The following is a 16,844-nucleotide window of genomic DNA, read 5'->3' on the forward strand; positions in this document are numbered from 1 at the left end:
AGTTGTAATGGAGTATGAGAAATAGTTACCCCATAAGAGACAGTGGATGATTAGGGTCCAGAATGACCAGGCCAAGGTTGTCAATTTAGCAAGGATGTTAGGAGATACCCAGCTATTTTCAAAGAATGCCCAGAAATCTTGTATGACCACAGAGAGACGGGACTTTGCTTTTATGTTTAATCTGTAGAGTGACAGCAATTTTTACAACATAGTATCTGCTTCACTACACTAGGGCTTTAAATCCATACACAGACCACAGGGTAAGTGTCCCCTGAAGACATTGCCAACACCTCTTCAGCAGCAACTCAAGCTTTACCTAGATGATCTCCTGTCTGAGTACTGGCTGGGCCCAAACATGTTTAGAGTTGGGTAAATTACCTGTTCTAAAGTGGAGGTGGTATACTTGCTTGCATAATGGTATGTGCAAGGACCATTGAAAAAATAAATAACTAAAAAAATAATAGTGTATATTTTTCATCCATGATTGATTCTAACTATTCTATAAATTTATATTGTGGAGGTGGTAAGTAAGGAACAGGAGAACCAAAGAGGTTTTCAGGTGTAAACTGGACCAGCCTGTTTTAATGCAGTCCTCTTTAAAAAGTAACGACAGAGTTTGAGAAGCATGCATTACAAGAACAAATTTGAGCGAGGGAGCATCGATGAAGAGAGGTTTGTACACACGCAAATAGAGAAGTGCTAAAAGTACACACAGGGCAAGTGACAGCAAATATTTTTAAATTATTCAGTTATCTGTCTTTGAGTACCACCATTTCTAGTATATATACAGGGTGTGTGTATGTGTGTGTATGTATGTATCTATCTATCTAAAAAAATTAAAATATATATATATTTTTTTTTATTTAAATTTTTTTTTCTTTCATTCCTTGCTTCTCTCCCATAAAAATCATTTTGTGGAGTGTTGTAAAGAATGCAGAGTCGTAAATGTCTTGTTGCAGTCACTGACTTCTGTATCCAGTCAGAGTGACAACTAGCATCAGGATTGCCTCTGTAACAAGTGACATTACTTTAATTGATAAAGCTTAAAGGGGCAACCTGACCTAGGTGATGTGGTTGCATAAACAAAAGATATTTTAAGGACCCTATTTTTCAAGTTGGGACTTTTGTGGTTTTTTGCCAGTTTACATAGGCATCCTGTAGTCACTTCTCAGGGAACTGGCCAACAGGGTAGGAATGTTTCAGCTCTGTCATGTCTGTAAGCTGTGCTGTAACACCATTAACTGACTGACAAAACGCTACATCCAGTTTTCATGTGGTGTGGGTACACATGCATAACATGTTTTTGACGACATATAAAGGCAATCTGTAGTAGTTTCCGGTTTTCCTAACAACGTTGGAGAAATTTAATGCACTCGTATTGCAATAACATTTATTGAGAATGAAGCTTCTTTTGTTAACCCTAAGCAGAGACATTCCATTAATGTATTGTGCAGGTGTTATTGTTTTCACACCTAAAACCCCTGCACAGTATGTCAAAACTGCCATACAGTATGTCTTGGTGCACCCTAAACTCCACAAACCCTGAGAATTGTTAATCTATGTCAAGTCTATGTTGATACATTTATTTTTAATTAAATATTAAAACTTTATTTTTTTGACTAATTTGACAGCCCTTGTCTGCTGGGTAGTTGGTGATCAGTTGACTCTCTTCTTCAGCAAGACAAATGTTTTGCTTTATAAATAGTCTTTTTTTTACTTAGGCACTTTGCTTTACTTAAGCAAGGTTTAGACTTGTGGTACCCTTATCCAACTCCTTTACAGACAGCAGCCCCAAGTTTTCCTACAGAGTAAATAGAAAAAGGGATTGCTACAGCCTTTGTTACAGCCACACCCTAAGCAACAAGGGGTCCTTCTATGGAGCAGAACTTACAGCCAGGCTGAGAGCATATAGGATGCCCGGGGAGTGTTTGCAATGTTTCGTAAAGGAAGGAATGGATGTTTTGCCGTTGATTTCTTGGATGCACGTAAGCCCTAACTTTTGGTCTACAATTGGTGCATGGCTTTGTCCATTATGGTTACCAGTCATTAAGTTATGGCTCTTTGTTCACTGATGAAATGTTTAAATAGTGCATTTGGAGACATTTCTGTCTTATCAGATGAGACTCAAACTGCATTCCAAAGAGAGACTCTGTGAGAAGAACTGATACTTTAGCTGAAGCCATGATGGTCTGGCAGTTGCTTCTTAAGCAAAAAACTTCCCAAAGTGAAATGGGTAATGCCAGTCTATCCTACATGAGTAGGGTATATCCACTCCTCCATCCATTTATATGTTTCCTTGACCTACTTATTCAGGGCTGCATCGTGGTGTGGCTGGAACTTATACTAGCCTCATTTGGGCATACCAGGAGCAATAAATATTGCCCATGTGTTTTGTGTACTACAGTAATCCCTCGCTATATCGCGCTTCGCCTTTCGCGGCTTCACTCCATCGTGGATTTTATATGTAAGCATATTTAAATATATATCGCGGATTTTTCGCTGCTTCGCGGGTTTCTGCGGACAATGGGTCTTTTAATTTCTGGTACATGCTTCCTCAGTTGGTTTGCCCAGTTGATTTCATACAAGGGACGCTATTGGCAGATGGCTGAGAAGCTACCCAACTTACTTTTCTTTCTCTCTCTCTTGCGCTGACTATCTGTGATCCTGACGTAGGGGGTGTGAGCAGGGGGGCTGTTCGCACACCTAGACAATATGGACGCTTGTCTAAAAATGCTGAAAGATTATCTTCACGTTGCTACCTTCTGTGTGCAGCTTTTAAGTATGCTGCACGGTGCTTCGCATACTTAAAAGCTCAAAGGGCACGTATTGATTTTTTTTATCTGTCTCTCTCTATCTCTCTCTAACTCTCTCTCTCTCTCTCTCTCTCTCTCTCTCTCTCTGCTCCTGACGGAGGGGGTGTGAGCTGCCGCCTTCAACAGCTTTGTGCCGCGGTGCTTCGCATACTTACAAGCCAAACAGCCCTATTGAATTGTTTGCTCCTTTGAAGAGGAAGATATGTTTGCATTCTTTTAATTGTGAGACTGAACTGTCATCTCTGTCTTGTAATGGAGCACAGTTTAAACTTTTGAAAAAGAGACAAATGTTTGTTTGCAGTGTTTGAATAACGTTCCTGTCTCTCTACAACCTCCTGTGTTTCTGTGCAAATCTGTGACCCAAGCATGACAATATAAAAATAACCATATAAACATATGGTTTCTACTTCGCGGATTTTCTTATTTCGCGGGTGGCTCTGGAACGCAACCCCCGCGATGGAGGAGGGATTACTGTATTCCAATTCTTTATTTGATATACAAGTCCAAGAAAATAGGAGTGCATACCAGTATCAAGACTTGACCCTATGTTAGATGTCCAAATTTGCACCTGAGAAGGGTGTTGTGTATTGAAAGAGAAAGTGTCAGTTATCCAAAAATTAGAAGCTATGCATGGTAAGAAAAAATATGTTAATGCAGTAAATAGAGGTTTGTGGAAAGCAAATATTTTTCATATTACATCTGCATTATGTCATGTGACATTTCAGCCACTGTGCATAGGTTAGAGTGAAGTAGAATGGAGTTTGTGTGGAGGGTCTCTTTGCATATGAGGTCTTTGTGTATTTAGCACAGAAAAAAACACATGCCATTTAATATTTTCTTTTAACAATTTACACTTTTTATTTACACTATATGCAATACGTTTTATCTGCTGCCTTTATCTGCTACAGAGTCAATCACATCACTACCTTCACTTTGTTTTTCCTTATTACGGCTTGTGTCTTTCTGATAAATCACCTTTCGTTCATAGAGAATGGTTAAATGAAAGTATAGGAGTAGATGGCACTTCCAAGCAAATGCTGCATATATTCTTGTGATTTTCCATTTGCCATACATGAAGGTGAGAATGGAATATATATTAATACAAAATTATAAGCCTAAAAGTGTGACTTTTTATGTTTAAAACCTACATATATATGTTCGGTATCATTCTTTTCAGAATTTATTGAACTTTAATGTGATGTTGTTAGATTTTCAGATTCTTATTCCATTTTTAAATTATAAACTAAAAAATATAAAGAACTTGCATCCCACATGACTTTGTCCCAAGAGATTTAATCACGCCCGGGGCCAGAAATAAAAGACAGAGTAGGACAGCTGCAGTACAGGCTTTTAAATGTTCGAAGCACCACGCGAGATTCAGATCATGTGGCACGGCAGCAGCAGCAAGCCAGCAGCTGATCGAACAAAGAGGAGGAAAAAAAAAAATATTTGTTTCCCAATGTATCACCATTTAAGAGGGGGGTTTCGGAGGAGCGACCGCATGCCCTTGAGCTGCGTTCAGCCCCCCTCTTCACAACGCAAGTGGCAGAGACGCGAAGTGGCTGGCACATATATATTTGATATTACACACACATCTCAAGTGAATTAGATCTGTTGATATAATGACATTCTGTCTTTTCACAGTATATACAGTATTCATGATAGGTGGTGGTTAGGGAAATGGTGCTTCCAATTTAATTTAATAGAAGAATATTTTATTTCATGTGGTCACCACTGCTCTTTATACAATCATAGCCAATCCACACGATTTCTGTTATTATTACTATTTTTATATACATCACCAATTATAATCCCTGCACATGTACTATATTTCTTACTACTGTAGAGGGCCATGCCCATTTCACCTGCTTTGGGAGCTGCTCCTTTTTCACTTAAACAGGAGTCTGTATGTCACAGTGGAGCAAAATAATTGAGACATGATCACCCTGATAGAGCAAAGCTACATTCCTCAATTTCTCAGGCTAGATGGTAATCCTCGAAGTCTATTAACATCATAAACAAGGGGAAAAACCAGATGTGTCTTTGGCAGAGCCATACACCCTGACTTCTTCATCCATCCATTCATTTTCCAACCCGATAAATCTGAACACAGGGTCACGGGGGTCTGCTGGATCCAATCTCAGCCAACACAGGGCAGGAACCAATCCTGGGCAGGATGCCAACCCACTGCAGGACTTATTCATTATTCTTCAAATATACTGTACTTTTGCTGTATCTAACTCAAAATACCTCAGGGTACATAATCATTTGTCCTGGTTCATGGAACAAAATTGCTAAAAACTTTTCAGGTAAGAACAGAGTCTAACCACCATGGAATCTAGATTGATTCTTTTAACTTAGATGCTTGAATATTAGTTACTTTCACAATGAAAAGCACCAAAGAGCTATCTCTCTGTTTTATAAAAAAAATTCCCGGGACGAGACAAGACTTTATAGCCTGGGACGAGATGTGACTTTTTCGCAAGACGAGACTTTGTGCCAAGAGATTTAACCATGCTTGGGGCCGGAAATAAAATACAAAGAGTAGATGACAAAGTAGAATGTCCTAAAGAATTCAAATACGTTGGTGCGATCCACATGCAGAGCAGGTTAGAGATAATGAATGTACCAAAATTCGAAAGTCTCAAAAAATGATAATAAAGATCGCATTAGCACAAACAAACGGAAATTATTAGTCAGTGAAATAACAGAACAGCAAAAAGAGATCGAATATATTATTCAGATTTAAACTTAAGTCAGAGACTTGTAGATCGTCTAATTCGTGTTGCAATCAGGGAAAAGTAGTGTTTCATCCCAATGAAGAGGTGTATCCGTGAGAATTAAAAGATTTGTTGTTTGGTGAAAGTGAAATCCACAAATGCGAGTGGCAGAGACGCGAAGTGCAGGCGAGGGGGTTGGTGAGCGAAGCCCCCTAGTTTGAAATAACATTCCAAGAATATGCTATACCAGCAGCATTTCATAGTATATGTAGTCCATCATTCCAGCTCAGATTTCTTTTAGAAAAGCAACTCTGCTTTTTAAAATTTGTGAAAGTACTGTATTAATGATGAATTGTCTGCAGCAAGGTCCCTAAAACAGCAAGTGCATATTAAAAGGGGGAAAAGAAGCATAGTTTTTGATATTGCATTGTGAATGTCATTATCCTTATTTTTAATAAATGTATTTACAGTTCTGTTTGCCCAAGGCTGATAAAGAGCAATTTGAAAGAGAAGAAAGGCCAGAATTGCAACAAGAAATTCTCAGGAGAGTAGCTAAAGATTTACCTCTCAGCACAAGGACAGGGACAGGTGGTAAGTTTTTCCCCAGTGTTTTAATCCATTTTAAGCCACCCACTTATTCTTAAAACATTCTTTCTTATTGTGATTGACTCCTATTCCTGGAGACCCAAGACTATGTAGGCTTTTTTTTTTTTTTTTTTTTTTATTCAGATTTGTCACTCTACACAGTAATTTATTTCAGACATTTTCTACTTTTACTTCCCATTTCTTGAAAATGTAGGTTGACTTCAGCCATTATATATTTGTTAAGAATATGGATTCATGTGAAAATGAAAATGCAATAAATGTTATGTTTAGTGGATACTTATTTCTGCTTTTTATTTTGCATATTTTATTCTTGCTTATACATTCAGTTTTCTGCTTTTATTCTGCTTGTACATTAATTTTTCTGCTTGTATTCTGTATTTCATTATGCATTTAAAAATGTCCTGAGTATTTCATTTTATATTTTCAAATGACGAAACTTGAGTATCTGCCAATCTGCTATAATCCCTCTTCAAATCAGAAAATCACATGGTAGACTTCAGCACAGAATGGAAAATACAGAAATCAAATCACAGTAAATAACTTTTTGTGTAATACTTCATTACAAAAGTAAAGCTGAACATTAAAGTTGAATACATCCTTATGCAGCAGAGTATAAAACTGAAAAGTGTGCTTTGATGTTGGTCAGTAACAGTGGTTAATTACACTTACAGAAACTGTTCCAGATTTAAAGTGGACCTTCTAACTGCACGCATCTAATTTAGAGTAAACAAATTTTTAATACTGGCATTATGTATAAGTAGGACAAAAGACCTCCATAAAGACTGATGCTCTGCTTTGGAGATGGTTCTTTTTGCTTTTCATTTTCTCTAGTGATTTGAAGATTTTGAAGGAATGTGTGTACTTTTTTCTTTCTTGTGTAATTTTCTGTTATATTTTGATTTATAGCAATATATACTAGGGTTGTCACAATACCAAAATTGAAATCTTTGATATGATACAAAAAGAGAAAATAAATTTGATACCCAATGCAGTATATGATGTAACATATTAAAAACATGTTTTAAATCCATTGCAATTCTGTAAGCATTAAAATCTAACATTGATGAAAACTAATAATAAAATGGTAGAAATTGTATTTATTAAAGTTAAGTTGTGTAATTTTTTTGTAAAAGGTAAGAGTAAAGTTCTGTAAACAATTAAAAGTAAAGATGTTTAAATCTGGTCAGAAGTTTGGCATTCAATGTTAATTGAGTAAATATTGCTATATTTGCTAAACAGCCATCCATCCATCCATTTTCCAACCCGCTGAATCCGAACACAGGGTCACGAGGGTCTGCTGGAGCCAATCCCAGCCAACACAGGGCGCAAGGCAGGGAACCAATCCCGGGCAGGGCGCCAACCCACCGCAGGACATGCACACACAAACACCCACATACCAAGCACACACTAGGGCCAATTTAGAATCGCCAATCGACCTAAACTGCATGTCTTTGTACTGTGGGAGGAAACTGGAGTGCCCGGAGGAAACCCACGCAGACACGGGGAGAACATGCAAACTCCACGCAGGAAGGACCCGGGAAGCGAACCCGGGTCTCCTTACAGCGAGGCAGCAGCGCTACCACTGCGCCACCGTGCCGCCCATTTGCTAAACAATATACATTAAAAATATTAAACCAAACATTTAATAAATGTTCAAGTAAACAAAACATAAATGTGATCTTTTGTAAACAGTAAGACACAAACACACCACTAACACACTTAAAGGCTTTGCATAAATGCAAACCGTGCACATTGCATTTTTGTGTAAATAAACTATAATGGTTTGTAACTAGCATATGAAAGTGCTCTTTTGTGAGGCCGCTGCATACTTTTGATACGTTGCAAATAATCCCTGATATACTAAATACATGCACATATGCCCAGCTGGAAGTATATGAGTACATGGAGGAGTTGCACCACTATGCATTTGAGCCCTGAAATGTTAAAGCACCTTACATTATATAGTAAATAGGATGAAATATAATTTTAAAATCACATTTAATAATATAAAAGATACTAATGCTCTATGGCAGCAGACTTCATGGTGAGGGTTTAAAAATCAAGGGAGCAAAGGAGCCCTAATACCAAAGAGTGTTACTTTTATGCTCTTCATTAAAGAGTAACACTGCTGCGATGTGTTAAACACTTGCATGGCTACAAAAAACATTTTAAACTGTAGAGAAAAAAAATACATTCCCTCATCAAGCACAACCATTTACAAAATTATGCTTAATTTAGAAGCAAGATGCCTCTTGAAATTTTTTTGTATTGACATGCTTGCAAATCTTGAATACAGACTTGCATGCATCTTGTGGTTTTATGTTGCAATGAAGCCAAAGTATTTCCAGACACTAGTCTGGCTGCATTATTTGTCAGTTAAGCATGCTGGTAAAGACTCTGATGCTGCTGCAATTTCCATCTTATTAACAGCTGTGAGTAGATGGAAATGGAGCTGCAACTCAAGCCATACCAAACTGGAAGTGCATTCTTAATGTAGGTTGTAGAATTGATACCATGAAAAATGACTATTGAAGTCATTTTAAAATGTTAAAATTTATTCTTAGCTATATTTCAATACATTTGACAACCCTAGTATATACATGTTTTTTCTTTTAGTTCCCATAATTACTACAGCCTCTTGGTTAAAGTCTTGGAGCATGCCTTCCATTATAAACTTTGAAGTATTTTGAGATGCCTAGCTCTGGTAAAACTATCTCCATCGTTTTAATAAAAGTAATATATATTTTATCAACAGCTATTCGATATTGTGACAGATGCCAAGTAATTAAACCTGACAGGTGTCATCACTGCTCTGCATGTGATATGTAAGTTTTCATTTCTTTAATAATATTTAATAGCATAATCAACCGCTTGTATCAGTGCTTAAAATACTTGAAGTTACTATTACTTTTTACTGTTAAAAGTAGAGAACTGAGAAACTACTTGAATTGAAATAAGATGTATTTAAACGAAAAGCAAAGCAGGTACTGTAAGCAATTTGTTCTAGCAAGTATGACCGAGCAATGGACATTTTTGAGTCAGTATTTTACTCGCATGATTTTATATTAGTTTGCAATATACAGTAATCCCTCCTCCATCCCGGGGGTTGCGTTCCAGAACCCCCCGCGAAAGGTGAAAATCCGTGAAGTAGAAACCATATGTTCATATGGTTCTTTTTATATATTTTAAGCCCTTATAAACTCTCCCACACTATTATAAACATTTCACGCACAATTATACAGCATAAACCCTTTGTATTCTCTTAGATATTAGGTAAGATTCATTGAAATTATGTATGTAAACACAGTTTATATACAGTAAAACCTAAATATTATTTTAAAGATATCGAGCATCTCCGATATCACATATGTTACTGCCATTACGACAGACAGGCCACCAGCAATAAATACGTACAATGCAAGAAAAATTGTATACAGTAAAATGTGTGTACAGTGACACTAATCTATGTATATGTAATAAGTACTGTACGTAGATAATTAATTATAGTTACTCACCAACAATGACACGACTTGTCTGATAACGATGAGTTTAATTTTACTGCACAACAAAGGAGAGCATTACAGCTCTTCTAAAGGAGCCTCTTCAGGCGATTGTGTAGCATTGCCGTTGTTCTTCTTCTGGCAGTCTTCAATCCAAATCCCTAAAGCAGATTCCATCCAGACTACTGCCTTATCACGTCCACTTGCAACTCGTTTTGCACCCTGGTTAAAGTACACTGCGACTGTAGATCTTATATGCTTTTCCTCCTTTTTAAATAAAAAGAATCGTGGACTCATGCCGTAATGGTGTCCTGCAGTGGTGTACTGTAGCTGTTCCCTTCCTTCAACATATCCAAAACTTTTACCTTTTCTGCAATCGTTTGCATCTTCTGTTGGCACTTGGACAAGGCCCCTGAAGCAGGAGCACGTTAATGCTGAATGTGTGAGATGAGACTTCCTGGTTAATGCAGAACTCCGTCGCTGAGCCAATCAGCACACAGGAACTTTAACTGTGTGCTCTGATTAGGTAGCTTGTCAGTCATCCGCCAATAGCGTCCCTTGTATGAAATCAACTGGGCATACCAACTGAGGAAGCATGTACCAGAAGTAAAAAGACCCATTGTTCGCAGAAACCCGCGAAGCAGCGTAAAATCTGCGTTATATATTTAGATATGCTTACATATAAAATCCACGATACAGTGAAGCCGCGAAAGTCGAAGCGCGATGTATCGAGGGATTACTGTATTAGATAACATATGATAAGAATCATAATGATTAGCGCTGCTGCCCATTTGACCTGATTTCAATTTCCTTCCCCATCACTGTGTTTATGCAATATTACCATGTATTTTCATTGAGTTCTCCTTGGACACATTGGTTTCATATCCCAGATATGTCCTTTTAAAGTTAATTAACAGCTCTGAATTATTCTGGTGTGTGAATGTGCTTGAGTATTAAATGTGATGGATTCCATCCAGGGTTGGTTTGTGCTTTTGAGTTTGCTGGAGTGGGAGTCAACAATTCTGTGCTACCTTACAATGGTAGAGAATGGTCACAAACATGATAGAGACAAAAAGTCCAATGAAGGGTGCTATTTTTCTTCTGTGCAGAATGACTTTACTGACTCTGAATCATATTTGCCAGGCCTTCAATGGTTAGTTTGACAGTGTTTGCCATTAAGGTGAAATGTGGATATGAGAATCATAAGTGTATTATTGAGTTATATTTTGATTTATAATGTACAGGGCCTTCAAATAATTCCAGCAAGGACTGTATCTGCCTTGTGGCAATTGTTAACTTTCCCTTTTTTAAAATGCTGGCATGTATTGGCTGTTTGACAGTTGTAACGGAGATACAACATTGGTTTTACAATGCACATTGACATGAAATCTTCCTCCAATTTTGCCATAAATAGGTTTGCATAGTGAGGTGCAAACTGACAGCCCGTTGCAGTCCCCATTTGTTGCAAGTAGCAATCTTGTCCAAAAGAGAATAGATTATGTGTCAGAGTGAATTTTATCATTTCTGTTACTGACTTTGTGAGTAAATCATGTTGTTTGAGGTACATTGGAGGAAGATTTCATGTCAATGTGCATTGTAAAACCAATGTTGTATCTCCGTTACATAGATGACATCTTCATAATCTGGACTGCCAGTGAGAAGGACCTCCTCCATTTTCATAATGAATATAATTCTTTTCACCCCAACATAAAGCTGAAGCTGAATTACTCAAAAACAGAAGTCAGCTTCCTTGACACCACCGTTCAACTGAAAGATGACACCCTTGTAACTTCTGTTTTTCACAAACCGACAGACAGATGGACCTACCCGAAAAGTGATAGCTTCCACCCCAAGCATATAAGGCGCTCCATTATTTTCAGCCAAGCAATACGGTACAATCGTATTTGCTCAGACCCGACAGACCGGGATTAAACAACTGCAGGAGCTCAGACAAGATTTCATCAGACAAGGTTACATCCCCAAAACAACAGACACTCAAATAAGAAGAGCTACTGCCATACCCAGAAACAACCTTCTGGAATATAAAAAAAAGACAACAAGAACCGCATCCCCCTTGTTGTCACCTACAACCCACATCTCGAAACACTTCGAAAAATTATAAAAGAACTTCAGCCAATGCTAAACAATGACCAAACACTGAAAAATGTACAGTATTTCCTGAACCTCCCCTCCTGGCATACAGACAACCACCAAGCCTTCAGCAACTAATTGTCCGATGCTCCCTAAGTGAACCAACAGAAAATGGCACATCTCCATTCCTACAGAAAAGGTGCAAAACATGTGCCGACATTTATGATACAAACCGTATAGTTATACCACACTGCCGACTTGAACATCACTAAAGGGATAATTTTCCTGCAGATCATCTAATGTAGTCTACCTAATTCTCTGCATGAAATGTCCTGACACTGCACTCTATGTGGGAGAAACTGGACAAACACTCCGCCGGAGAATGTATTTACACAGGTTCCACATTAAACATGGCAACACAAATGTTCCTGTAGCGGCCCACTTCAACAGCCATGGACACTGTGAGAGGGACTTTAACATCACAGTGCTTATGGGCAACTTCAAAACACAGCAAGAGAGAAAAGAATGGGAAGTTAAACTTATGCTAAAATTTAATACATTACAACATGGCTTGAATAAAGACAAGAGTTTTATGGCCAGATATGAGGATTGTTTACATCTCTCAGAATGACAGACAACCTGTCTACAGATCCACACTGTTTTGAAAAACTCATTACAAACTTCAAAAGACTTTGTTGGACAGTTACCTTATCCAAAGATCTTGACCATACATTGTTCTTCTCTCTAGCCTGAATGAATCTATTAATTTTTTACATTTAAAATTTCTCACTTAAAGATGTACCAATGTTGTTTCTTGTCCTAGAGTGTGTATATAAACACAGGGAACTCCAGTTTCTGTATTACATCTTGCCTGAAGAAGGGGCCTGAGTTGCCTCGAAAGCTTGCATATTGTAATCTTTTTAGTTAGCCAATAAAAGGTGTCATTTTGCTTAGCTTTTCTCTACATTCATAATGGCTAACACAGTACAACACCCTAGTACTACAGACTTTACTTTAACAAAAGCTGAAATTATACTGTTAATGTTTTGTGAATTTACTGTTTTCCAAACTTTACCACATTATAGTAGAGAGAGAGAGAGGGGTGTTAGGAGCATGCGCTGATATAGCGCATTGCTGCACCCACCACATGACAAACCAACTCAGGATCCCAGATTAGGACCTGAGTGTAGCCATGTAACTGGTGACAACTCAGCACCACACTAGTTCAGATGGAATGGAACGGTGTGAGTTTTTTTTTTTTTTTTTTTTTACCGTGGCTGAAGTTCCAATTCTGCCACCAGCAGGTTATAGTAGATGTGGCTTTTACAATGGATACATTTTTCTGAGTATCTGTAACCGTTTATTATTTTTGCCATTATTTTTCTGCAAAATAAATGTAAATTTATAGCTCAACTTGCATATTCATTTTTATTTTTTGATTTCAAAAATGTTATTAGCATTGTATACAATGTGCGAGAGCATACTCACTTTGATAAATATTGTGATCTTGTACAGGTAGAGGACACAGTATGGGTTTTCTCAAAACTTGTGCAAGAATGTTTGCCAATTTGTAAAACTACTAGGGGGCTCCGCCCCCTGCTCGCCAACCCCTGGCGTTGGGTAATCCGAAATAAATTGATGTATGTATGAGATACATTGGAGTGTAAAGGTGTAGATGACGAAGAAAGGAAGTAAAGAACCCATAGCATGGCACATTAGAAAGATTTATTGGAATATTTCTTTGTACACATCATTTGTAGTAAAGATGGTGTGTTGTCCTTGAATGAGTTTTCCTTGGGATGGAGTATCTATAACTTTAATGTCAGATGAACGCCGAACTCTTGAGAAGGCAACATAAAGTTGTCCATGTCCAAATACAGGCTCAGAGAGGTATATGCCAACTCTGTCCATGGTTTGTCCTTGGGATTTGTTAATTGTCATGGCAAATGCAGGTTTAATGGGAAATTGGCGTCGTTTAAGTGTAAAAGGTAATTCCAGGTCAGAACTTGTAAGGTCAGCTCTAGGAATCAAAACAGTATTGTTAGAATGTGATCCTGTAAGTACTTTTGCTTCAATAACGTTGTCTGTCATGGTGTTGATGACTAAACGTGTACCATTGCATAAACCTTGTTTAGTATTAAGGTTTCTTAATAGCATGACTATTGTCCCGACTTTAAGGTTAAGATTGTGTTGTGGTAACCCGGCCGGGTTAATAGTGTTTAAATATTCTAAGGGGAAATTAAGTTGCTCATTCTCGTCCTCAGAATCAATATTGTCAGTACTTAGAAAGAGGCGGCTTTCTCCAAGAAGTAACGCAATGACCTGGTTATTTATGCGATCAACGTCAATATTCTTTGGACATAACATAGCCCGTTGTGTTAATAGTGGTATCTGGTCTAATGAGATTGCTGTTCCAAACACCTCCGTCACTAAGTTGTCGCAGATAAAGGCTTGAGGGATCTGAATAATATCTGGGTGAAGTCCATATGGACCTCTGCGGACCCCGTAGTGCAGAAGCGCGTTGTAGGCACGTTAGTAATATGGATAATTGCACTCACTGTTAATACGGAGCATTTTCTGTGGTTGTACTGTTAATAATGCATCACTGTAATGTGATTCACATATGCTATATGGTTTGGACGTGTGAGGATGCCGTACGTTTAATACGGAGAGTTCGTTTATTCTTATTACCCGGACCATGCTTTGTAGTGTGGACGTTTAGTTCAGAAGAGCGTTGTAGGCGCATGCGCCATTCCGTACTATCTTTGTGGACCTTTGCGGACCCCGTTTTGTCTTCCGTTTGACTCTGGACTGCAGTGCAGAATCGTCTTTTCTGTGTGGCGTTAGTTGAGCTCTTTCGTTTTTGAGCGGTGACTCCTGCGTTAGTTGATCTCTTTCGTTTTTGAGCGGTCCTTCGTTCGCGGTGGAGCAGACTTGGTTGCGGTTTATGAGACGCACGCTTTCGGCGCCTGCGCATTATGTCTCCTGCGTCCATCGCCGTGTACCTGGGTCCGTGCCTTCCGGTTTACCATTCTCAGTTAGTAATATGGATTACTTCAGTTCTTTTAAATTATATATTATCACTTTTTGTTTGACTGGTCTTGTTTGTGATTTAAAAAAAACCTTTCAGCCATCACAATATTAGCCACATGAATGCTGCAGTAGACTTAGCAGTACACAACAGAAATTAGCAAAAATGTAATTAAAAATAGTACATTAGACTCTGATCTTTGTAGCCTATTATTGGAAGAGTAGTTTCAGGAAAGGAGAATTACATTGTTTAACTGTTAAAAGATGCAAATCATAATACTAAGGTATCTTGTATAGTATGATGAATTTGTTTACCAAAAAGAGCATTAAATAACTGACATTTATTACCTCATCCAATTTGTCATAGTAGCTAAATATTTCTATACATAATAGTTCTTGGAACATTCAGCAATGTAGACAGCATATTTAAGCTGTACTTTACTTCACTCATTAAAAGTTAATCGTAATAATGTGCTCCAATGAAAGTTATTACATTATTGCTTAAAAATTAACCGTTTATAGAGATAGATAGATAGGTAGATGTAGATATATATGTATATATACACACATCAATAAGAATCACACTGTTTTATTAATGCTTGACAATTTCTTTTGTAATAGGTGTGTCCTGAAAATGGATCATCATTGCCCTTGGTATGTTTTCATACATTTTAATACTTGCATTATAGTACATGTGTTTATTCTTTGATTTTTATAGTCATTATAAGCTGCCAATAGTAAACTTAATTAATAATGTTAATTTTATTTCTTTTTTACTTATAGGGTGAATAATTGTGTTGGATTTTCAAACTATAAATTCTTCATCCTGTTTTTGGCATATTCCTTGATTTATTGTTTGTTCATTGCTGCTACTGTTCTTCAGTATTTTATTAAGTTTTGGACAGTAAGTTTAATTTTCATTGTTATATTCTTAAAGAATTTATAACATGGAATAGTTATGCCAAAGTTTTATTGTAATAGGCTGATAATTGTGGGAACAAAATGAAAGGAAGACTCATCCAAATCACAAATGTTTTCTTACCTTGAGAAATGTCTAAGAGAAATCTCCACTTTCATTTTCAGGATTTAGTTTTTCAGTGTCTACACTGCGTCTTTAAAGTCAAGTTGTTCAGTAATATAATACCTCATGAAATTGCTTACACTATTGCATTAAGAATATGCAAGTACTGTGGAACCTCGGTGAACCGAAGCAATTTCCCCCCATAGGATTGTATGTAAATACAATTAATCCGTTCCAGACCATACGGACTGTATGTAAATACAGTAATCCCTCCTCCATCGCAGGGGTTGCGTTCCAGAGCCACCCGCGAATTAAGAAAATCCGCGAAGTAGAAACCATATGTTTATATGGTTATTTTTATATTGTCATGCTTGGGTCACAGATTTGCGCAGAAACACAGGAGGTTGTAGAGAGACAGGAACGTTATTCAAACACTGCAAACAAACATTTGTCTCTTTTTCAAAAGTTTAAACTGTGCTCCATGACAAGACAGAGATGACAGTTCTGTCTCACAATTAAAAGAATGCAAACATATCTTCCTCTTCAAAGGAAACAGAGAGGAAAGCAAACAAATCAATAGGGCTGTTTGGCTTTTAAGTATGCGAAGCACCGCCGGTACAAAGCTGTTGAAGGCGGCAGCTCGCACCCCCTCCGTCAGGAGCAGGGAGAGGGAGAGAGAGAGAGAAAGACCGAGACTGAGAAAAACAAAGTCAAAAATCAATACGTGCCCTTTGAGCTTTTAAGTATGCGAAGCACCGTGCAGCATGTCGCTTCACGAAGCAGCTGCACACAGAAGATAGCAACGTGAAGATAATCTTTCAGCATTTTTAGACGAGTGTCCGTATCGTCTAGGTGTGCGAACAGCCCCCCTGCTCACACCCCCTACGTCAGGATCAGAGAAAGTCAGCGCGAGAGAGAGAGAGAAAGTAAGTTGGGTAGCTTCTCAGCCATCTGCCAATAGCGTCCCTTGTATGAAATCAACTGGGCAAACCAACTGAGGAAGCATGTACCAGAAATTAAAAGACCCATTGTCCTCAGAAATCCGCGAACCAGCAAAAAATCC

The 16,844-nt window shown here is 37.9% G+C and overlaps 1 protein-coding gene across 2 annotated transcripts in view; it reads left to right on the top strand.

Annotated features, from left to right (window-relative positions):
- The window catches only part of zdhhc20b (zinc finger DHHC-type palmitoyltransferase 20b), a 62,919-nt gene that overhangs the window by 15,454 nt on the left and 30,621 nt on the right, over positions 1-16,844 (top strand). For both annotated transcript variants that reach the window (XM_051926792.1, XM_028799523.2), the window contains exons 4-7: positions 6,004-6,124; positions 8,895-8,964; positions 15,382-15,414; positions 15,544-15,664. In XM_051926792.1, the coding sequence (XP_051782752.1) occupies positions 6,004-6,124; positions 8,895-8,964; positions 15,382-15,414; positions 15,544-15,664 (345 nt within the window). The remainder of the gene's footprint in view (positions 1-6,003; positions 6,125-8,894; positions 8,965-15,381; positions 15,415-15,543; positions 15,665-16,844) is intronic.

This window comes from Erpetoichthys calabaricus, chromosome 4 (assembly GCF_900747795.2).
Source record: "Erpetoichthys calabaricus chromosome 4, fErpCal1.3, whole genome shotgun sequence".
NCBI lineage: Eukaryota > Metazoa > Chordata > Cladistia > Polypteriformes > Polypteridae > Erpetoichthys > Erpetoichthys calabaricus.